Source organism: Manacus vitellinus, unplaced genomic scaffold, assembly GCF_001715985.3.
Source record: "Manacus vitellinus isolate BGI_N305 unplaced genomic scaffold, ASM171598v3 scaffold_61_pilon, whole genome shotgun sequence".
In the NCBI taxonomy this organism is placed as follows: domain Eukaryota; kingdom Metazoa; phylum Chordata; class Aves; order Passeriformes; family Pipridae; genus Manacus; species Manacus vitellinus.
In genome coordinates this window covers 2,430,831-2,447,851 of record NW_021940696.1, presented here as the reverse complement: position 1 = coordinate 2,447,851, position 17,021 = coordinate 2,430,831, and the positions used below count along the sequence as shown (strand labels likewise).

At 47.5% G+C, this 17,021-nt stretch overlaps 1 protein-coding gene across 1 annotated transcript in view; it reads right to left on the bottom strand.

The window, feature by feature from the left end:
• SFXN5 (sideroflexin 5) overlaps window positions 1-17,021 on the bottom strand; it is a 60,029-nt gene that overhangs the window by 29,567 nt on the left and 13,441 nt on the right. The window contains exons 7-8 of the mRNA XM_029963730.1: window positions 6,944-7,034; window positions 2,060-2,175 (exon numbers count right to left, since the gene is read on the bottom strand). Of these exons, the coding sequence (XP_029819590.1) occupies window positions 2,060-2,175; window positions 6,944-7,034 (207 nt within the window). The remainder of the gene's footprint in view (window positions 1-2,059; window positions 2,176-6,943; window positions 7,035-17,021) is intronic.

Genomic DNA, 17,021 nt, shown 5'->3' with positions numbered 1-17,021 from the left:
GAAGGGAAAACAAACAAACAGATCCATGACACTTGAAACAAACCCCAGGATGTACCTGCTGGGCTCAGAAATGCCCTGGCCGGTCTTTCTTGCGTTGCTCCTGCGACTGAAAGCACCAACACAAACTTTCAGCTTTGCCAGCAGCTGTTTGTGCACATCCCATTTGCCCTCCACGCTCGGTCACAGACCCAGCAGAATAAAGACAGGCACCCAAGAGCTTCCCTGATTTCATTTCAGGTGTTCAAACATCCCATCACGTTCCTACACAAACATGTTGGTGCTTCCTGGAGGGAGAAAGGCGGGCAGAGCAGCTGCCTGGGAGATGTGGTGAGGTGAAATATCTCACTGTGGGCCAGGCAGCAGCTTCAAAAATTCCTCCCTCAACTGAGTTTTGATTTCAGTTCCACGCTGGGGGAATGAGAACCTTAGTGCCTGCTCCAAGACTTGCTCCTGGTTTTTAATCACTGGTGGTTTATTGTGAAGTATTGTAACATACAGGGGGTTCTCCTCTCCCAAGAAAGCACCCAACCAGTTGTCCCTCCACTGGGAGGGACAAAGCAGCTTAAGATATATAAAATACCCTGAGACCTAGAGAAGATCTTTCAGAGGAACAGATAATTGCCCTCCAGCCCTTTCCAGTGCCTAAAGAGGCTCCAAGAGAGCTGGAGAGGGACTGGGGACAAGGCATGGAGGGACAGGACACAGGGAATGGCTTCCCAGTGCCAGAGGACAGGGTTAGATGGGATACTGGGAAGGAATTGTTGGCTGTGAGGGTGGGGAGGCCCTGTCCCAGGTTGGGCAGAGAAGCTGTGGCTGCCCCTGGATCCCTGGAAGCATCCAAGGCCAGGTTGGAGCAACCTGGGCTAGTGGAAGGTGTCCCTGCCCATGGTAGGGGGTGGGACTGAAGGTCCTTAAGGTCCCTTCCAACCCAAACCATTCCATAATTCCATGTCACAGGAACATCCACATGAGCTCCTCGGGACCCTCCACTCACAACAACCCCTCAGAGAGACGCAAGGTGTTCCACGAAGGATCTGCCAAATCCCACATGACAAACCCCAGTACTAAGCTGTTCAGGAAGAAGCCTTAGGATTCCATGGCAGCTGAGCAGGAGTTCTCAGAACTCCCAAATTTCAAGTTTAAACCCCACCTACATTGCCCTTACAGCACCTTCCCTTTTAATATTTATTTCCCCTGTTGTCTGCCTTCCCCTCAACCATCAGGATGGAGAGGGGAACTCAGGTCCCGAAGCCAGTTGATATAAGTGAGGAAAACTGGCTCAAATAAGTATCCCTGAGCCCTTCAACAGATTGTTTTAATCTCCCTGTTAAACAACAATATGGAGAGATATTAGAGAGCTCCCATTTCTCGCCGAGGACTGCAAATCTGTACATTAATTGCTGTCTATGAAGTGCCTTAAGAGCCTTGGACAGAAGGAGGGAGAGAAATGCCAAGCATTATATTATTAACTCCTCTGCCTGGGCGTGTGCTTGGGTACATGCTTTACATTTCAGATTAAAGCCCACTTGGAAACAATCAGATGATGCTCAGGAGACAAAACTCGGCAGGAAAGGGATGAAAAGGGAAAAAATTCCAGGCAGATGGCCGGGGGTAGGTCACAGGGAAAACAACCCAGGTGTTGGGAGGAGGGGTAAAAACATCTGGCTGCCCTCCCAAAGCTCTGCTTGGCAACTTTTAGGGCAGTTCTGACGTGGAAAGGGTTAAAAAGCAGCTCAGCTGGGATAGGGAGTCATCTTCATTTGGGAAAAGGTGTAAGTTATCTTTGCTTTGTATCCAACAGGACGAAAAGTTCCCACAAAGAGTTCCTGTGAAAGCATCAGGGTAGTAGAGGATTTTCCCATGTCAGTCTGTGCCCCCCCAAAGCACCAAGGTCAGTCCCCAAATTCACCAGCACGACACGAGCCCGTGTCCACCAGAACATTCCAAATGGTGGGCAAAGCTCATCTGTTTTCCAGCCACGGATTCCTACACCTGTGGAGTTTGTGGAGCCTGAAATCCAGCAGAGTCCCAGCCCACCAGGAACACCCCAGGCACGTACGTGTTTGGCAGCAATTCTGGAAGACCCGACGATGTTCCCGTTGTTGTCCAGCACGTCAATTCCTTCTTCCAGCTCCGTGTGCCTCATCAGGACAACGTTGCAGATATTGGCACTGGCTGAGGATGGGAAAAGCAGGATGATTAGCCCTGGTCAACACCCAATGGCAGCTCCTTCAGCTTTCCTTCTTTTCCTTCCACCAATCTGCCCAGGAGTTTCTGCGAGTTGTTCTTGTCCCAAGAAAAAATTGGGATTCTTTGGAGGAGAATAATAACCAAGATCATTTTCTTTACTTGCAAAACAATCAGAAATGTGTTGATCCAAGGAAATACCAGCATTTCCAGGTGTTGCTGTTCACACATCCTCCCACCCTCTCCCCGGTGATCCTTCACCAGATATTTCCTCCCACTAAGTCAAAACAGGGCCTTGAACTGGGTGGCCAGTTGGGCTTGGCCAACCAGGAACTGCTGAGGGACAGCTGCCTCTTCTGATGGGACATCCCAGAGTGGGACTGTGCCCTTCCCAAACCAGCACTCTTCTTAAATAAAGGATTTTCATAGAACCATGGGATGGTTTGGGTTGGAAGGGATCTTTCAAGGCCATCTAGTCCATTCCCCTGCCATGGGCAGGGACACCTTCCACTAGCCCAGGTTGCTCCAAGCCCTGTCCAACCTGGCCTTGGACACTTCCAGGGATGAGGCAGCCACAGCTGCTCTGGGAAAATAAGGAAAAATAGTCAGGAGGACTAGTGGAAAATCTAGTGGAAGGTGTCTCTGCCCATGGCAGGGGGTTGGAACTAGATGGTCTTTAAGGTCCCTCCCAACCCAAACCATCCCATGATTCTGTGATTTCACAGATTTTGGGGTGGAAATGGCTCCATGGGCTTATTTTCTGGAGTTACAGACCCGTTTCTTTGCTTTATGAATATTTTTCTGAGCGATGACGGCTCTTTATCCCACCTGACACTTCCCAGCCTCAGCCCTGCACTCACAGCACAGCTGGAAGCAGGTCCAGGACCCTTTCTGACCCCCTCCCTTGCCCAGCCTGTGGCTTTTGCAGCCTTGAGATGACCCCAAATCCTGCTCCTCAAGTGATGTATTAAGATTTGGGGCTGAGAAACACCCTTGCAGGTGCAGCCTCTCTCCGGGGCTCAGCCGCTCCTTAAATTCTTCCCCGGAAAAGCTGCTAATTCCTCCAAAACTTTAGGCTTTGATAAACTGGCATTTTCCAGCACCTCCCCACCACCACATTTCGCCTCAAACTTTCCGACCAGAACTAATCCAAACCCGCTGTTGCTGCAAGTACCACCGCTTTCCAAAAATGTGCTTCTGTGCTGCTTGATGGGTTAATATTCGCTAATTAATCTCAACTCATGTCATATAACAAATGTCTAATTTTTTGAGGGTGGTGGGTGGGTGAGCCCTATATGAACACAGCTCTCTGCAATCAAGGATGATTTGTGGTGACAAATGCTCCTTACACTCGAGAAGGAGAGGAACATACACACACGCACACTCTGTCTCTCCCTTCAATATTCCAACTACGGGACCGCTCTCCCCATCTATCAAAAGATCTGTGTTACCAACCCTTCAGCTCCTTAAAATCCCAGATAAAAAAGCAAACAGGCAGTTCATTTAAAGAAAGTTTAGCCCCCCCTCCCCCCCACCTTGTTTGTTGGTTTTTTTTTTTTCTTTTTTAACACTCACATGCCCCCTTCTTCTACTTGTCAATCAAAACCGAGCGGATAAAAAAAACACGTCAGAGGAGATGCTCTGGCCAAGGATGCACCAGCACAAGGTTCCTGTGAGACTCAGGATGGGGTGGCCAGACCTGAAGCTCCCAAAATGCTTCTCTGGATTCACTGACCTGGTGGTCCCAAATTCAAAACCTGATTCCAGCCCGTTTGTCTGAGACAGGCAACTCGCTGACCTGCTCCCGCTCTGCTTTCTCAGAAAGCAGAAAATGCTGCTAATGATGGCTAAATTTGGATTTTATAGATGTCTCAAATGCAGGGGGGGATGAGAAATAAAGAAATTTCTGTGCAAAAAAATTGATTTTTCAGAATTTGGGAAGGAATTGTGGTGATAAAGCCTGGAAACCACTGCTGTGAAAACACTCTGCAATGTACTGGAAATGGGGTTCAGACACCAAAACAAGCCACTTTTATATGTTTACATATATATTTTCTATACCAAGGTGCTCTCCACACATTAAACACATCCTTGTGTGCCACCTAAACACATGTAACAATTTTAACCACACACACACACTAAAACAAAAGCTCAGGGAGACAAAATCCTTCATCCCTTTCCCATCCCTGTAATAAATATCTTTCTACAGCTTTAACATCCTTCAGAGTAGGTTTTGGGATGCAACTTTTGGGATTTTCTGTGGGATTTTTAGCCAAGAACACCTCCAGTGACGCCCCTTACCTCGGTGGCAGCTCTTCACACCCAGTTCTTGGGAAGAAGAGGGGAAATTGGGTTCCTTGCAATAACCCTGGGCATTGATATCCTTCCCCACCTCATCCCTGAGAAAGGACCAAGCCCCTCCTTGCTCAAATTCAGCTGTGCAGAACACAGCTCCAACATACTCCTTCCCTTTTCCTTTTCTTTCCATGGAGAACACCTTCACCAGATGATGCTCCAGGGTGGCCAACATCAACCCCAAAAACCCCTTTTACACCAGGGCAGCCACTGGCTCTGCAAAACCTTGGCCATCTCCACGAGCTGCTCCACCTGGATTGGTTTCCTGGATCCATCCCCTGGGACTGGGGAGGGTTTTTTTTAGGAAAAAACATGTGATTTTCGGCTACTACAAACTAACTTTGGAGGAGGGTGAGGGCATGGCCCACCCTCCTGGCACCACTTTATGTCCTACAGGTAGAACTTCTGCACATATGGGTTATTTTATGGTGCAAAGATAACTGTTCCACCACCCAGAGAAGACACACACACCATGCAGGGTGTCTCTGAGGGCACCAAGACCCCCAGATCAGCTTTCCCAGTGCCTGCCCAAAGCTTTTTGGAGCCTTTATGAACACCTCTGCTGGGAATCTTGTTCCCTTCCACCCAGACAGCAGCTGCCCTTCCCCAAGGCTCCATCTCCTGGGATAACTCGGGATGAGAGACCAGAAAGTTTTGGGGCATCCCTCCAGTTTTCCAGCTGTTATCAACCACAGCTAGAGATCAATGGGAGAGGGAAGCAAGGAAAAACTGCTTAGTGGGAGTGGTTTCATAGAATCCCGGGATCATTAAGTTTGGAAAAGACCTCTGAGATCATCAAGTCCAACCATTCCCCCAGGTCCACCACTAACCCATGTCCCTGAGTGCCACATCCTCACGTTTTTTTTTTTTTGGGAGCAAGAGCTGTCTTTTCACGTAGAAAAAGAGAAATTCTGCCTTTTTTTGCTGGGGGCTGGTGGTTCAAAAGTAATTGGAAGACGAGCCTTAATTAAACAGTTTGTCCAGGTCTGGAAACCAATAACTCACAGCTTTCTGAACCACCAAACAGCAATTAGTGGGAGGACTCCTGATGTCCTGGCACATAACGAAGCATGACGGTACACAAATAAAATAGGAGCTGGAGAATTAATTGCAGGCTAAACAAATTAATTATGGGTCCTCAATCAATGCCAACACAAACGTAACCTCTTCCTCCTCACACCTTGGGATGAAAATAGATCAACCCGGCAGCAAAGATTCCCTGTGTGTGTGTCTTTGACTCAAACCCCGCCTTGGAGCTGCCTCCCGGGGCTTGGACTCACCCCAAGTGCCCTCCTGGTTATAAAAACCCAGGGAAAACTGAAACCCTCTAAAATATATTCCAGGAAAATCATAATAATAATGTCAACAGATCCTCTGTGTACAAGGAAAGGGCTCGGGAATAAGATGGAGTGTGACACCCAGACCACAATCCCCATCACCCCTTGCTCTGCAGACAGAGCAAGCAGCTGTTTTTCTGGAAGAAAAGGGGGGAAAGAAACCCCAGTTACTCAGGAACTGAAGTCTGGAGGGTCAGGGTAAGCATGTCAATATTAAAAAAGGAGCAGCAGGACCAGAAAGTAACAGTTAAAGGGGCTCAGGTAAAGGGGTTGAGCATCCTCAAGTGAAGCTCCGAGGACTTGGCACTTGCACAGCAAAGGGAAAAGCTTCTAGGAAAGTTCTGCATTAAATGGCTGAAAAGGGACCTGGAACAGAGAGCAAAACCCCCTTTTGTTTAATAATTTCCCCCATTCTTGGGCAATTTTTGCACCATCTTTATAAATAAAAGTTTCCCTAAAGCCACTGGTGATTTTTCATGGCTAAAATAACTCATCATTTGCTCAAGGTTGTTACCAGAGGCTCCAGCAAAAGCTGAGTCCAGTCTGTCCCTTCCCTCACTCAGCAAACAGTCAACAAAATGCTGCTAATATGCTCCAAAAAGCCTTAATTCTTCACACACTTCAGTCTGTTTTTAATCAGTGGCTCTCACAAATCTGTATATTCAGAGTAGAACCATTTAATTGCATTTTATTGTAAAACAACCACAGTGCCACCGCTTATTTGAGGATCTGACTTGACGTGATTCAAACCAGATCTCGCAAATTAAATGCCCTCAGATTTGAATGGACAAGGACCAGCCAACACTGGTCATTTTTTAAGCTGCTTGAGAGTGGAAAGTGCAGCTGAAAAGCCTCATGAGCTGCCCCCACCGGCAGCTTGGCACCATTTTCCTGCCAGAATACTGTTTTGCACCATCCCACCACTGTCTGCACCAACTCAGGGACCCACCACTGAGGGGCCACGAGCAGGAAGGCAGGAATTAGGTGTCCATCCCAGTGGCTTTTGGCCACCAGCAGGTTTACAGCCAACACTTTGAACATAAAGGAAAGGTGTTATTTCTTACCGACAGCAGGGAACGGCACAAACCTCTGGATCAGGAGACGAGTGGCCGGGGTAAACTTGTTTGCTCTCTGAATCAGAACATTAAGGCCCACCTTGGAATGGAAAAAAAAAAACAAACCAGAGATGCAGAGGCAGTTGATTACAAGGAGCAGGGTAGATGTCACAGCTTGCAGACACTTTGGGGTCTCACCCCACACAGAAGCGTTTGAGAACCAAACCCCACACACGCTGCGGGGTTTCGCTGTGTTGGGTTCAACCCCTTATCCAACAAAGGGTTAAATCCAACTGTTGAGCTTCAATGAAGGGTTGATGCCAACTGTTTGGTTTACAGAGAGGGTTGAACCCAACTGCTGGGCTTAAATGAAGGGTTGAACCCAAGTGTTGGGTTTATATGTACTGCTGAACTCAACTGTTGGATTGAATCCTACCACTGGGTTTAAATTAGGGATTGGACCCAACCATTGGGTTTAAATTAAGGATTGAACCCAACTATTTGGTTTATATGAAGGGTTGAACCCAACCGTTGAGTTTTTAGGAAATTTTGGACACAACCATTGGGTTGAACCCAACCATTGGGTTGAACCCAACCATTGGGTTTAAATGAAGGATTGAACCCAAGTGCTGGGCTTAAAGGAAGAGTTGAACCCAAGTGTTGGGTTTAAATGAAAAGCTGAACCCAGCTGTTGGACTGGACCCAACCACTGGGTTTAAATTAAGAATTGAACTCAACTGCTGGGTTTAAATTAAGGATTGGACCCAACTATTGGGTTTAAATTAAGGATTGAACTAAACTGCTGGGTTTAAATTAAGGATTGGACCCAACCATTGGGATTAAACCCTTTCCAACTAAAAGACAAGCGAGAAACCACTGAACACCTTTGAGTCCTTCTGGAAATCCCTCAGCTCCATTTTTACCCAGTTCACCAGCATTTTCCACATCCAGCACGAAATCCTTGATGCTGGGAACCCTCACTTGGCTGGGGAAACCCCAAATATCAGTGGTGGTGGTGGCCCAACTCAATTAATTCCTTCTCCAGGGTCTGTGCAAACTACACCACCCCACTCCAATAAAAACCTTTGGGCTATAAAGTTTATTATAACCACGGATCAGTTTTTGTTGCCTCCTCCAACCCTTGATTAATGCTCTCCATAGTTTTTCATGGACCTATGTAATTCAGATGTTACTATAAGCAGCAAAGAGGAGCGTTGCTGCCTCATAAGCCTCAGGTTGATAATAGTGATAGTTTGGAAAACCTCCATCAAAATTGGTTTCAAGCAGAAACGGGGTTAAAAATTAAACAAACTTGTTCATGGGGAATGACTTCTCTCTTCAAATTACTTCAAATTACTCTCCCTCACAATATCTGCTCTTTTTCCTCCCCAAAAACACCCCGAACCCCAAATGCACGAACAAAACCCAACAGCCCCAAGATGGGAATTTTGGGCTGGAAATGTGAGTCTTCAGCAACGTGTGGCCAAAGAGTTTTCAGCCAAAAACGCAGCAAAATTTAAAAAAAAGAAAAAAAAAAATCAGCCAAAGCCAAAAAGCTGCCAGAAAATAGTGATTTGGGGGGTTTTAAGACGAAAAGCAAAGCAGGGGAGAACATATTTTGTGAGCTGCTACATTATACATGAATCCGCAGCGCATCCCGACTTTTCGGAGGCTGAGAGGAAGATGTTGAGAAGAACAACTGCTGGGTAAGCCCTGCATAAGCAAAGTGCTGGTTTTCAAACCCTGTGAAGTATTTCCAGAGCCTTTCTCCAAGGCTTTCACCATGACCCCAAGCAGGAGTCCTTCCTCCTGTCCTTGGCCAACACGACTCTAATGGTGGTGCTTGTTAGTCTGGGCAACAAGGAGGGGTTTGTCTTGATCTTCTCCCCCCTTCAAAAATGACTGAATTCATTTTTTCCTACATTTTTCCAAGTGTCGGGATGTGCATTTTCAAAATCTCAATGCTTCCAGAAACTGTAAAGCAGCCCAAGACGTGTGGCTTGAAGAATAAGACGCTTTTAAGCCTGGCTTTGCTGCTCTTGCCCCGTGGATTTGGGCATTTACAGCCTGGATATGGTTAATCTGCCTCAGTGATGAATTTTGTTGGGTTTGCAGCCTCTGCTTGAAGGTTTGATGGAGGGATTTGACCATGAAGTGGAAGAGCAGAAGCTTTTGAAAGAGCAAAGATGAGTCTGGGAGAGGCACCACTGTGAGGCCACCGCTAACAAAAGCATTTTACTTTTAGATTCAACGTGATGAAGTCGCTTCCCCACTTACAGTCACCACCCTGCTGGGAACATGACATTAAATGTTGCTATAGATTTAAATCCAATCTCCCAAATTCCCAACACAAGGACTGGATAGAGGGAATTAATGAGGGTTTTGTTTTCTGCAGTTTGGAAATTGCTTTAGCCAATCTGTGAGGTTGGCTCTTTTCTGTGGGTCAGGAAGTGTGGGATGAGGGCAAACAGGTCACAGAGAGCATCTGACAATGAGCAAGAACTCCTCAACCTCAGCTTCCTCTAAGGAAAAGGGCCATTAGCAAGGAGAGGTTAATGAGTTTATTCACATGGGGCTGCCAAAGAACACTGTTGAGGCAAATTCATCACTGAAAATCAACTGCAGGATTATTATTGTGATCCTCACCCTTCCTACAGCCTGTCCCTGATCTGGGATCTACAGCACTGGTGTAGATCTGGGATCTCCAGCACATGGATCACAGAGTCCACTGGGACTCATCCCACCAAATGTGGCAGAATCACAGAATCATTCGGGTTGGAAAAGACCTCTGAGATCATCCAGTCCAACCATTCCCCAGCGCTGCCGAGGCCACCACTGACCCATGTCCCCAAGTGCCACATCCACAGGGCTTTTAAATCCCTTCAGGAATGGTGACTCCAACACTGTCCTGGGCAGCCAGTGCTTGACAACCCTTTTGGTGAAGGAATTCTTCCTAATATCCAATCTCAGCCTCTCCTGGTGCAACTTAAGGCTGCTTCCTCTTATCCTATGGGCTCCCTTTGCAGCTCAGCACAGAGAAATGAGCTTTTTGAAGGGTTTTCATTCTTCTCCCACTGGTTTCAGTGCAGTACTGGATTGGGATATTCATAGAATCATGGAATGGTTTGGATTGGAAGGGACCTTAAAGATCATCCAGATCCACCTCCTGCCATGGAACAACTTCCACAAGCCCAGGTTGCTCCAAGCCCCATCCAGCCTGGTCTTGGACACTTCCAGGGATGGGGAGTCATCCACATATTCCTACGCTGTGACCTGGATTAGAGGACAAATCCAGCTTTTTCAAATTGCCTGGTTTGTTGAGGTTTTTTCCTCCAGAGCACTTCCTTGATCTGGCTGATGGAGCATCCCAAAAATCCAGGGGAAGCTGGACACAGGGATACATTACACAACAGTTCCTAAAATCCCGCAACACGAAACCAGGACCAAACACCGTCGACGGGAGAGAAACCTTACTCAGGGCTCTGTTGTGCCTCTGGGCACCACTCTGCCTTTCCTTCATCCCTCTTCCTCAAGAATTCCTGCTATTTATTTTGTCACCAGGGTTTGTTTTCAGCATCAACAACATTATCTCAGCAGAAGGACAATGTTTGTGATGTCGCCCCACCTTGAAACTGGTACCACCAAATACCATCACACAGACCAACACTTCTGCTTCCTTTTCTTTTCCTGCTTCTCTCAAAAACTTCCCACCTCACGTCCACCACGACACAAGTTTTAAATCAGGAATTTTATAAAAAAAATCCCTGATTCCCCCCCCCCTCCTTTAATTAAGATTTTTGAAGCCCGAGAGATGGGGCTTTTGAATGCCTGAAGTTGGCAAGGACCAAACCATTTGCTAAAGGTCTAACCCTGAACCTCTTAAACCAGTTCTAGTGCAGTAAATACATTCAAAAAACCCAGGAAGTTATTTCACTTCATTTTGAGAGGGAATTTTTATAAAATATAGGAATATTAAGAGTTCAGGGAGCAAGGTGGACATTGGTTGGCAGGTGACACCACCGAAGTGTCACTGAGCAGCTCTCCACACTTTGTTAACTCTGCTGGGGAAACCACCACTGATTTTAGGGATTCAGCTTTGGGACAACCCTGACCACTGCAGTTGGAGCCAGCTGCTCCAAGTGACCTGGGAAGTCCACTTGGAAGGAGGGATTGGCTCCAAAGAAGCTTTTCCTTCATCCCTCCAATCACCAGATTGCTGGATTCGAACACTAATTGCATCTGATGAGTCCCAAACAGCCAAGCTGAAGAAAAGAGCATTAGGAGAAGGAAGGAAAAAACTCATTCATTAGGGCTGGGAGGTGAAGAGGCTGGGAGAGATGGAAAACTGGGCTGTTTCCCAACTGGAGCTTTACCAAGGCAAGGAGAACAGAATGGAGGAGTCTAAGGGAAGGGAAAAGCAATAAGGATCCGTGTGGAGAAGGAAGTTAGAGAGGACCAAGAGCGTGGAAAGGAGGAAATGTCACACCCAAGATGACTGGAAGAAGGGATGACCACAACAATCCCCAAGTGGATTTTTCCATGGGAAAAAACGGTGTAGTCTCGAGAAAGAAGCAAGATTGCAGGAGAGGCAGGAGCAGGAAAACAGGGGATTCATACTGGAAATGAGACAAACTTGGTTTGGAAGATGATGGAGAAAGGAAGACAGTGGGATGGATCCACGCCTGAAACAAGAGATTGTTGCCTCAATATCAAGTTTTCCATGAACCTGGGCCCTGCACCACACCTGGGTGTTGTGGGGCTGGGCAGGGGCAGAGGGAAACGGCATCGATGAGAATAACTTTGCTGGAAACAAAGAAACACCAATGGAACAAGAGAGAAAATGCTGCAGAGAAGCACATGGAGCTAGGGAGGCAGCACTCAAAGAATTACAGAACAGTTTGGGTAAGAAGGGACCTTAAAGACCATCTGATTCCACTCCTCTGCCATGGGCAGGGCCACCTTCTACTAGCCCAGGCTGCTCCAAGCCCCATCCAACCTGGTCTTGGACACTTCCAGGGATGGAGTTGGCAAGGACCTGGTGCTTGCCATGTAATTCTAAATCCAGAGGCAGGATGGGAAATGGCTGCTACAGCTCCAGTGATTTATGGGATCAATGGAGAAATTTCCAAGCTGGCTTTCCAGTCTGAATGATCCAGCCAGTCTCTTCTGGTGCCTGAACACAGCATCTGTGAATCCACAGAGAAGAGGAGCAGGAACAGGAGAGTTTTGATTCAGATTTTAGAGCCATTTAAAAGCAGCAAGCAGGAGTTTATCACCCCAGCCCACTGTGATTTTCCTCCTGCCCCTGGCTGCCCAGTTCACCTCCGTGGAGGCTGCAGGCCACGCTCCATCCTCTCCCACCCCTCACCCTGCTTTGCACCGACTTCCTCCGGCTTCCAAAGGTTCCTTGCCCGCCCTAAGTGAGGGACAGTCCTGAGGGCAGTGGGTGGCCTCCTGTGCTGTCTCACAGGCTGATTATGGGCCTCACACCACATTCACAGCCTGTCAATGCAGCCTCACAGACAATTATCGGGAAGAAGGAGCTGGGATTAGAAAAATCCACAGGGGCACCTCCACCTACGGAGGAGAGGGAAAAATTGTGTGTGTGTGCGAGTTCAGTGTGCAAAGGGAGCAGGGAAGGAGGAACAGTCCATGGATTGAGGAACTGATGGCACAGGAGCTGACCCAGAGCAGGGATGCCCTCCCTACCAGGCTGAATCGGTCCAACAGCTCCTGTCCTTCCTCACACGGGGAAAAAAAACCCCATCAAGATCCTGTTCTTTTATTGTTCATTAATTTTATAAGTGTAATGAACCAGTCCAACTCTAATTAAACTTCTTCGATTCTCCTTCTAGCTTTGGTCAGAGACCCTCAGGCATCACCTGGATGTGACTCCTGGGGATGGTCCTGTGCAGGGCCAAGAGTTGGACTCCATGATCCTTGTGGATCCCTTCCAGCTCTGCATATCCTGGGATTCTGGATTAAAGCTGAGCTGTGGGACTCAGGGCTCCAAGGGCAGGTAATGCCAAAGCCAACTGTGACCCAACCACTGCAACACTAATATTATTTTCCAGAGATAATCCTGTGCTCGAAGAGTCTTCACCTCTCAGCTTCCTGAGGAGAAATCAGATATTTTGGCTGAAATCCTATGTGGTCGTGAATGTCTTGGGTTGTAAGGGATGTTTTCCAGCAAAACCCCCCTAGATTTTGCAAAATGTTGATATTTTTTTTTTTTTAGGGGGGGACAGAAAAATCCAACTTGTTTAAAAATATCACTTTTGCCATGTCCATCTGTCCAGAAGCAACAACTCAACTGCTGCAGCTGCTTATCGGATGAAAACACACCCAAACCCACAAACCAAGATCAAGAGTGTCAAGGGTCCTAAAACTGATCTGTACAAAGCTCCAGACTAGCAGGGACAGTGTTTCCCTTGCAATTTTCCAAGAAAAAAAAGTATCATGGAATCATAGAATCGTTTAGGTTGGAAAAGTCCTCCCAGATCAAATGAGTCCAACCATCCCCCAGCACTGCCAAGGCCACCACTGACCCATGTCCCCAAATGCCACATCCACAGGGATTTTAAACCCCTCTAGGGGTGGGGACTCCACCACTACCCTGGGCAGCCCCTTCCAATGCCTGACAACCCTTTCCATGAAGAAATTCTTCTTGATGTCCAACCCAAACCTCCCCTGGAGTAACCTGGGGCCATTCCCTCTCCTCCTGTCCCTTGTTCCCTGGGAGCAGAGCCCGATCCCTCCCCAGCTCCCCTCTCCTGTCAGGGAGTTGCAGAGCCAGAAGGTCCCCCTTGAGCCTCCTTTTCTTCAGGCTGAGCCCCCCCAGCTCCCTCAACTGTTCCTGGAGCTCCAGACACAGGACACCTCAGCAAACCAGACCAGGAATCTGAAACTGCCCCGTTTTTCTCCAGTTTTCACCCAGTTTGGTTTTATAGAAATTCGAGTTTAACCCCATAAACTTTCAGTTTGTGAAAGCACTGGGTGTGCACCCTGCAATAACCCAGAGCATCAGTAAACTGATCCCACTGGCATCAGTTCCCCACCTCCACTGCCTTGTCCAGAGTCAGGATTTAGGATCAGGAAGCAAGGAGGCACGTCTAAAATGAAAAGACCTGGGTCTACCTGTGAACAGGTGCTTTAAACACCCTCCTGTCCCACCAGCAGTGACTCCAAGGTGAGTCATTATAGGAGCTGACAAACCAAAGTTGTTAATGGCATTAATCACCTGATTTTTTTAAGGCAAGGTTACCCAGTAATGTAAGACAAAAAGAAGCATCCAAGTGCTGAGCAGGTACATTTTAAGTGTGGAGATCAATGCAAAGCATCCAGCCTGGCTGGCAGTCATGGTTACTGACACTTCATCTCTCTCTCTCTCTTACACAAAAGAAGACAAAACACCTACTTTTGTCAGAATTTAGCTCAGGTTGCTAAGTGAGAACAACATATTTATTTGTCTCTGTGCTGACAAGACCACAAATCCCAAACTTGGACTTAATAAAAACATTGTTAGAAGTTACAAACCCTGGTGTGTTTGAAAGGGGAAGGAGGGAGCTTGGGAATTGGGGCAAATCCCACCATCCCCTCACATCAGCGGTGTCTGATCTCACACACATGGTTTTGCTTCCCCTTTCACTGGGGGAGAACTGAAGCCCTGACTAAAGGGGAATCCCAGAATAAGCTGAGCTGGAAGGGACCCCCAAGGACCATCCAGCCCAACCCTCAGCCCTGCACAGGCCCAGCCCAAGAGTCCCACCCTGTGCCCCAGAGGATCAGCCAAACCCTCCTGGAGCTCTGGCAGCCTTGGGGCTGTGCCCACTGCCCTGGGGAGCCTGGGTGCCCAACACCCTCTGGGGGAAGAACTTTTTTCTCAGATCCAACCTAAACCTTGGCTGTCACGAGATGTTTCCTGGTTAACTTACACCTACATAAATAAAACACACTCTGTGTCCCTGCCAGGTTTCCCATGGTCTAATTAGAGCCCATCCTGTCATCAGGAAAGCCCAATGCCAGCAGCAGGGATGCACGTGGCACCTCCAGGGTACGTGGAGTGGACAACAGATGGACAAGGAGGTGACACCTGAGCACAGAGCTGAGCGACAACATACGGGGAGATGTGGAAACGTGTCCAAACAGAGCTGGCAGGAGAGAGGAGACTCCTCAGAGAGCTGGCACAAGGTCTCCAGTATCACAAGGAGCAAGGTTTGGAGCTGCTCTTGGCAGAAGTCGAAGCCACGATCATGGAAATCGAAAAACTGAGGGATAAAGGTCTGATTTCAGGACGACAGCGCTGATGGAGCCGCTGTGAGATGCTGTGAGGAACCCAAGGACTCATCCCCACGGGCTCCAGGTGAGGCAACCCCTGGGTCAACACCCCCAGTCACCAATTTGAAGGTCTGAGCACCAGTGGCAACCCAGAGACCAGAGAGTGGCTTGTCTGATTTAATTTTCAATCGTTTCATGGCAGCCCCAAGAGTCCCTTCTGACCTCACACTGAAGTTTGAGTCCGATGTCATAGCACTGAGTCAGAACCAAAAGGGATCAGCAGTGACACAGAAAATGGAGTTTGGATCTGAAATCAAGAATCAGAGAACCCTAAAATGGTTTGGGTTGGAAGGAACCTCAAAGCCCATCTCACTCCACCCCCCTGCCATGGGCAGGGACACCTCCCACTAGACCAGTTTGCTCCAAGCCAGGCCTTGAACGCTTCCAGGGATGGGCCAGCCACAACTTCTCTGAGCTAAAGAAACCTACTTTTATATATACAAATAATAAAAATAATTAAACATATAAAATTTTAATATATAAAAAAGCAATAATTACCAATAAAATTGGCTTTCTGTAGCTTTTTTGACCTTTTAAAAGTGGGAAAAAAAATAGCAGAGTAAGAGTGTGTGTGTGTGTGTGTGTGTGTGTGAGCTGGAAAGAGTTTCTGCCTAATTACAAACCCTCTGATCTGTACAGCTCTTGGCACTGGAATATTTGGGGAATAGAAAAAAAAAAAATCCCAAACATTTAAAACACTGCTTGGTCTTTCTCAAGTCTTTTTACTCCTCTCTGCCTTTGTTTGCCTCGTTTAGGAAAACCAGCTGGTATTAATTAAGCTTCATACACCACCATCAGGAACAGCAGCCAGATCTGAGAAAATAAAGCCTAATCACAGGAATCCACTCAATTGTTTGGGAAAAAAAATAACAATTATGGCTCAGAACAGCGGTGAAACAGGAGCTATCAAAGGAAAAGGCAGGAAAGAGGCTGGTTTATAGAAAATGGGATAAAAATAAACTATGATCATAGAAAAAGAAATTTTAGAGGGTGTCCAGAGAAGCTGTGCTGGTCCATCTCTGGAAGAGTCCAAGGCCTGGTTGGATGGGGCCTGGAGCAACCTGGGCTAGTGGAAGGTGGCCCTGCCCATGGCAGGGGGTTGGAATTGGATGATCTTCGGGATCTCTTCCAACCCAAACATCTTTTCCAGCCTTACTTCAAGCGATTCCCTTCACTTGAGAAGAAATAAAATCCTGGACCTCGGCAGAGCTTTCCTCGCACAAAGCTCTGTGTGAATCAGGTGGGGATGGAAGTAGGTGGAAAGAAAAGGGAATACTGGGGGGGAAATATTGAAAAATATCAAATGAAAGAATACTGATTCCTCCCTAAACTCACTCCGAAAGGCTGGAAATCAGGAGTTGTGGATGTAGCACTGGATCTGAGGGAGAAGAATCGCCCCTTTCCCACAGGGATTCCTCTCTGTCTAAAACAGGAGGAAAATCAGGTTATTTCCAAAGATTTCCTAAGATATCTCCAATTGCAAGACACATAAAGCCAAAATCTGCTCCTTGAACAAGCGATTTGCTCGTCCCTCCTGTAAAAGACAGGGAGGATGAGGATCAGGGGAAGCACAATCCCAGGTCAGCTGCTCTGTCCCTTCCCGAGCCTTCTCCCGCGTCGTTTGCCAACTGCAAACGTGAAAGGGGCTCACTTCAATTAATCCTGGCTCTCCACAGCCCACGGGAGGCTCACACTGGGAGCTGATTTGTTGCTAACTGACAGCAGAGACCGGTTAATGAGGGCTGAGGAC